Genomic DNA, 7,500 nt, shown 5'->3' on the forward strand with positions numbered 1-7,500 from the left:
GATAGATAGATAGATAGATAGAGAGAGAGAGAGAGAGAGAGAGAGAGAGAGAGAGAGAGAGAGAGAGAGAGCGAGAGAGAGAGAGAGAGAGAGAGAGAGAGTGATACAGTAACTTCATCCTCATGCTTTTTTACATTATGTGATAGATAGATAGATAGATAGATAGATAGATAGATAGATAGATAGAGAGAGAGAGAGAGAGAGAGAGAGAGAGAGAGAGAGAGAGAGAGAGAGAGCGAGAGAGAGAGAGAGAGAGAGAGAGAGAGAGAGAGAGCGAGAGAGAGAGAGAGAGAGAGAGAGTGATACAGTAACTTCATCCTCATGCTTTTTACATTATGTGATAGATAGATAGATAGATAGATAGATAGATAGATAGATAGATAGATAGATAGATAGATAGATAGATAGATAGATAGATAGATAGAGTGATACAGTAACCTCATGCTTATTTCATTATGTAATAGATAGATAGATATAGAGAGAGAGAGAGAGAGAGAGAGAGAGAGAGAGAGAGAGAGAGAGTGATACAGTAACTTCATCCTCATGCTTTTTTACATTATGTGATAGATAGATAGATAGATAGATAGATAGATAGATAGATAGAGAGAGAGAGAGAGAGAGAGAGAGAGAGAGAGAGAGAGAGAGAGAGAGAGAGAGAGAGAGAGAGAGAGAGCGAGAGAGAGAGAGAGAGAGAGAGAGAGAGTGATACAGTAACTTCATCCTCATGCTTTTTTACATTATGTGATAGATAGATAGATAGATAGATAGATAGATAGAGAGAGAGAGAGAGAGAGAGAGAGAGAGAGAGAGAGAGAGAGAGAGAGAGAGAGAGAGAGCAAAAGAGAGAGAGAGAGAGAGAGAGAGAGAGAGAGAGCGAGAGAGAGAGAGAGAGAGAGTGATACAGTAACTTCATCCTCATGCTTTTTTACATTATGTGATAGATAGATAGATCAGGTTGTAAGGAAAACAACCATATGCTTGTAATATCAATGGCGTCTAATGAGAGAAATTAAGTTGGTCTAATTTTTCTGTTTTTGCAAATTAGATTGGATTGACTTACTGAGCGAGTCAGAATATTACGTAGGTAAGAGTTCGTTTGATTCTCAGTGTACAGTGTTCGAGTTCATCAGAGTGAATGTTTGTTTACACAGAGAAACACTGGCAAGGTTTCAGCAGTTTAAAAATAAAACAAAAATGTCATGTTGAATGAAAATTAGTCATAAAGATCTGTGTTTTCTTTTCCTTTTTCTGGTTTTTTCTCTTCTCATATATGTCGGGCCAAATCGAAGGCCACCACGAGCCCACCTGAGTCTTATGTACGCAATGGAGACTCATGTTTAAGTGTTAGGTACAGTATGGCTGTGAAGAACTCCAATCCCATTATTTGAAGGAATGTTTTCTCACCAGTAGGAGACAAGTCACTGTTTTATGTCTCTGTAATTTCTCTACTGTTGTTACTCTGGTGTGCACTGGCCAGTGTTTTTAAATCCAATTAGAGACAATGGTATGAGATGACTGTAAATAGTAGCACCTGGAAACTATCTAAATGGATGTCGATGCTCTTTTTGGATAAACTTAAAAGATTTTGCAGTTTCCATCATTGAACAGCTGAGAACTTTAAACACAATAGACTTCAAGTTTATAATAAATTAATTTCAATTGGTTTTTGTATTGTGCTTTTTAACAATAAAAAATTGTCCCAAAGCATCTTAACAGAAAGACATTCGAAAATGAGTGCTTAAGATTATTAGCAATGAGTGAGCCAGTGGAAATGTAGCAAGGAAAATCTCCCAGAGGTGGTATGAGAAAGAAATCTTGAAAGGAACCAGCCTCAAAAGGAAACCTTATAGTCATCTTGGTCACAATCTCCATTTTTTTATAGTTCCATCATTGTTGAGGTTATCAACAGTTCACTGATTGACACGAGTGCAAAACTGTTCATGGTAGTTGCAGTCTCAGGCGAATGTCACTTTATATTTATTATATTTTTCTGTTTGTTTTTGTTTTTGTTTCATTTTTTTCAATTTTTTACTCTATCAATATGTTTCTTGATGTCTAGCTGACTAGTTAATGCTTACATTTTTGAGGGAGTTTTTTAAAGACTATTCGACAAACAATAGGATTAGCATTCACTTTCTAGCTAGCTTACTCGTGTTTGCTTCTGTAATTTTTAATAAATAAATGTGAAACTGGAAAATACTTATTTCTAGGAAACTATACTGTACATTCAAAAATCATCTAATTTAGAACTGGCATCTCATTTCTACTTGTATATTTATGGCATTTGGCAGCCACCCTTATCCAGAGCAACTTTGAAGTATCTTATTCAAACATAGCAATTAAGAGTTAAGGGCCTTGCTCAAGGGCCCAACAGTGAAATCTTAATGGTGCTGGGATTTGAACTTATAAGTTCCTCCCATGTTAAAGGCCAACACCTTAACCACTGACGTTACCACTTTCTAATTTGAGCTCGTTAACAATGAAAAATTCCCAATGTACAAAAACACTAATTATATGAGAGTCTAGATTTCATAGTTTGACATTTTGGTGAACTTTGAATAAGCAATCGTTTTTATACAACTAGCATCATGTTTCTAGATTGTAGACTCTAGATCTAGATTCTAGCTCATTTGTGTAAAAAGTCCTACTGATTATAGGAGTTATTATTTGACTCCATTTTCAAAGATCTGCTCTGGTGTTAATGCATTCATTTAAAAAAATGTAAAAAAAAGCAGAAGAATTGCTATAGTCGCTAGTCAACTACAATGTTCTCAGGTCTTAACAGCTGAAGGTCTAATCTAATAGAATTGGTGAGAAATTATCGGTCATATTTTAGTTTTTTCGAAAATAGCGTAAGTAATGTAATGATTAAATTACTAAAGATAGTATTTTTTTTTTTGTTAGTAGCTTGGGAATGAGTAGGCTATTCAGATATTCAGTCTTTGTTTGGAAACACTAATTAGTATCTGACTCCTGTACAATGGTAGGCTATTAGTGGCGGCCCTGTGGCACTTCCAGAACCACGTCGTACCCCTTTCCTGTGAATAACACTAAAAAAACTGGCCCTCGGCCAACACCAAGCACTTGAGTCCTCCAGCTGTTTTTTAATGTCCATATAGGTCTATATAAATGTGCACACTGTACATTAGGATGGAATATTAGGACACTAATACACACAAGATACACAATGATACAGGAATTTAAGCATCATGACACATTTAACTGCACATACTGAAGGTGTTCAGTGTAAAACTGTATCTCAGGCTACCTGAGATCATACTTCCTCTTCAATATTATAATTTATTTATTAGTAAATGAACTATATTGCTATAGTGCATGCAGCAAATTCTTTGGTTAAGAAATTAAGTTAAAAAGAATACTGTAAAAATGTTTTATATAATTATAATATTTGATATTATATTATGATTAAATAATTTAATTATATACTATCCATTATAATAAATTTTATTTTAATACAATTGTTATATTGTTATACATTTTTTAATAATGTTATTATTATTTTCTATAATGATATTTTTATACAATTTTTATTATATTATACATTTAAAAAATCTTTGATGTTTTTTTTATTTATTAAAAAAAAATATTTCAATTTTTTTTTATTTGATTTTATTCATTAAGAAAGTGCTGTAATATATGGAAAGCCAATTAAATCCTACTGTTAAGAGGATTGTGAAGTCAAACACTGGGATTTTTGTATTTGTTTATTTATTTTTAATTGTTATTTGATTATGGAAAATACTAGAATATCATTTTGATAAACAAAAAATGTTTTGTAAATATTATAACATTTTGTTGTGTCATTTGTTTAGGAGAAAATACTAGAATACATTAATACATTCTTTTTTTTTTTTAGCTATTATTTAAATAAAAAAGTAATGAATAATTATATATAATTATATTTATTTATGATACTGTCATCGTTGTTGTTTTTGTCGAACTGCGTAGAAACCTGGTACATTCTTACGCTTGCTCCTTAGGGTTCTATACACTTTTACATAATGAGGTGCTACAACCATCCGAACTTGTTGAAACTATAGAACCCTAAACTGCCCGCTGAAGCCTTTTCAACAAAATCATGTCATCCTATATTACCAGAATTTCCTCCGAATGCTCCTGTTATATCCTGTAATGTCATATTTTCACACATTATGTCACACCGGTATTCGGCCACAACCCCCTGCTGTGTGATTTTGTCAAGGTGCACATGGACAAGGCCCACAGCTGGTCCCTGTCACACCAAAAAAAGCCTCGCTTTTTTTTTTTTCCCAAGCTTCAACTTGAACAGGGCTTGAGAATCAGCCTCCTGATCCCTCCTTCTCTCCTACTCCCTTCTCTTCTCGTCCCTCCGAGCCCCCTTCTTACCTTTTCTTTAAACAATCCCTCCCCTCCTCCACTTAGCTCTTCTTCTTTAAACAATCTCTCGCTCACTCGTTTGCTTCAACAGGCTGCTCTACACGCTCGCTGAATGAAGTTAGTGCTCCACTTCTTCTCTTCATCACCCCCACACACACACACACACACACCTACACACACACACACACACACACACACACACACACACACTCACACCAAGCCCCCCCCCCACCCACCCCCCCTTCCTCCTCCTCCTCCTCCTCCTGGTCTTCCACTATTCCCGAGCAGACACACTCACTGAATTGTTTGTTAATAGTCCAATTAGATAATTGCCATCTTTCTCCCCTTGTGCTCTCTCTTTCCCATAAAGCAGTGAAAGGCTTTAGGAAGGGTGGGAGTTTGGGGTTGGGGTGAAGGGGTGGACGGTTCACAGGGAAGAAGGTCTTCTGGCCCAACAAGGTGACAAGAAGGGCCTGAGTGCACAGCTATTGGCTTGAATTGAATCATTGTAGCCTAATCAATTGTCTTATTGGATTAACCGGCGTGGCTGTTCCCCCCGATATTGTTGCGCAGAGAATGGAAAAAAAGCTGCAAGTGCCTGTGTGCGTGTGTATAATGAGGGTGTGTGTGTGTGTGTGTGTGTGTGTGTGTGTGTGTGTGTGTAATGCGTAGCTTTGTGTTGTACAAATTTGAAGTGATGTGTTTTGTATGTTCTTGCATGTTCACAACAATATGATTGCTTGTTCTTAGTGTTTTGTGTGTGTGTGTGTGTGTGTGTGTGTGTGTGTGTGTGTGTGTGTGTGTGTGTGTGTATGTGTGTATGTGTGTGTGTGTGCGCATGTTCTAGGCCGTTCAGACCAGATTTGGAAAAGGAATTCATGGCATTTGTGACTTTTCTGGATGAGTTTGTGCGAGAGCCACCCAAAGCGTTGTTCACTTTTCCTCCTGATGCTGTGGGTTTGCCCGTGTTCTGTAGCGCGACAGAATTCCTGCCGAAGTGCATTTCATTTTTTTTCCCCCCAATTCCGTTTTTTTTTTTTTGTATCCCACGTCTTTCTCTCTCCGCCTCCCTCGCTCAGTCAAATTCTCGCTCTCTCTCGCTCTCTCTCTCCCACTCTCTCTCATTCTGCCCGTGTCTGTCAGTAGTCCAATCGTAGAAACAGTGGTGTGAATTGTCGTGCAAGCTCGTTGCAAAATAACCGGACTAAATGGGCTTATCCCGATTCTAGATTTGTGTTCGATCAGATGAACGGGACGCCACGCGGGGACACCTGCGGGACACATGGGACCGGACTGGAACTTTTCTCCCTCTGTTGTACATGTCGGGGTTTTGCGAGTGTGAGCTTGTGTGAGCACTCCTTCGTGATCCGAGACCAATCATTTGACTGGGATCTGTAAGTGTGTGTGTGTGAGTGTGTGTGTGAGTGTGTGTGTGTGTGTTTGTGTGTGTGTGTGTGTTTGTGTGTGTGAGTGTGTGTGTGTAAGCGTATGCGTGCGAAGACTGGCTAGAAGAGGGGTTGAAGGCAACGCACCCCTCCATTAGCGGCGGCATATATTTCCCCAAACAATTTACGCGTATTCAGGAGGTTACACAAAATCTGTAGCCGGGGGCGAAATTACCGTAATCAATTGCGACGAGCGGGCATGCATCCATCCGCTCCTCAATCCTCTGATTGAATGGAGATCGTCTCGATCAGGCTGATGCGCAAGTGAACAGAAGAGAGGGGCCACGAAAATTGCTGCTGGATTTAGGGAGCGAGAAGTCCATGATCACCAGCCAAGTGAGCCCAGACACTGATGACGGAACGCTCGGGACATGAAGCAAGTGCCGCTCCAACATTAGATCCCTGACTTGAGGGTCCAAATAGCTGTGGTTTTACACACACGGGACACAGAAACTAGTATTATCCAGATTTCCTTTGGGCCTTAAAAGCAAAAAAGAAACAAACAACAGAAGCAGAAAAAGAGGACAGAGAGCCACCCTGATAGGGACAGATGAACATGGACGTCCGTTACAGCCAGGAGCCGGAAGTGGGGATGGTTCTGAAGAACGGCCTCAAGGAAAGCAAGGAGGTGAAAGACACCCAGGGGAGCCTTTCCAAAACACTCCTGAAGGAACCCCAGGACTCCTTCTCCTCATCCGGAGCCATGGAAAATTGTGAAAAGGGGCGCACGAGCGCCGGAGATCCTGACTACTGCAGACGGATTCTGGTTCGAGGTAAGAGCAGGATGTTCTGCCTTTCGGATTTCACAATGCGCCAGAGCGTTATTTCGATCAATTCAGGATGTTTTCTGGAACGGAGTTCAGATCGAGAAGCAGAAGTCACACATTATTAATAGTAATGTAATTTAATTTTTTTTTTTAATCTAATAAGAAATTGAAGCTTTTTCGCAGTGGTTGAAAATGTCTTTTGAGATTCACAATGATTGTTTTATTTTGTTATTAATATAACAAATGAATGGATTTATTTCCATTCATACATTAATTTGCCCTGAACTAAATTTAGTGTTAATATTTCTAAAATTAATATAAATCATTTGTTTCCTTAAAATAACTGACCTTTATTTCTTATTTTCTTATATTGTAATTATTATTATATTTTGTTAAGCTCACCCAAAAAAAAAAGTTATTTCGTGCCATCTGTAATTCTATTTGTTTATTTATTTAAAAATAATTACCTTTTTTTTATATGCCTGATTTTACAAAAACCTAATACAGAAAACACCTAGTATTATTTCTCACCTATATATTTAGCCAGATATTTTTTCTCTTGTTTATTCCTTTCGTTTATTCCAGAAAACTCAAAACCGATCCTGTCATCTTCGACCGAACTGTAAATAAACTACACCTCGATTTATATTTAAATGAAATAAAGTGTTGAGCTCAAACGTCCATGCTGTGCAGCTTCACCGACTTCCTGAAACCCACCGAGCCGCCATCTCCATTTATTATTTACTTTTACAAACTCAATCAGGCTCACACACGGAGCTCTGATCAAAACCCAATGAAATTAGTCTAATTAAATTATTGTTTTATTCCTTCCAGTTGTGCTTAAGCAAACCCGTGTTCCTGTTTCAGCACACACTGATCACATTACAGTATACGTACAACACAAAAGTGTA

The 7,500-nt window shown here is 38.1% G+C and overlaps 1 protein-coding gene across 1 annotated transcript in view; it reads left to right on the forward strand.

Moving 5' to 3' along the window:
- The window catches only part of vax1 (ventral anterior homeobox 1), a 20,207-nt gene that overhangs the window by 8,329 nt on the left and 4,378 nt on the right, over nucleotides 1-7,500 (forward strand). Inside the window, exon 2 of the mRNA XM_083544909.1 lies at nucleotides 5,607-6,595. Coding sequence (XP_083401035.1) covers nucleotides 6,373-6,595 — 223 coding nt within the window. The 5' untranslated portion in view covers nucleotides 5,607-6,372. The remainder of the gene's footprint in view (nucleotides 1-5,606; nucleotides 6,596-7,500) is intronic.

Source organism: Silurus aristotelis (assembly GCF_946808225.1).
Source record: "Silurus aristotelis genome assembly, chromosome: 6".
Classification (NCBI taxonomy): domain Eukaryota; kingdom Metazoa; phylum Chordata; class Actinopteri; order Siluriformes; family Siluridae; genus Silurus; species Silurus aristotelis.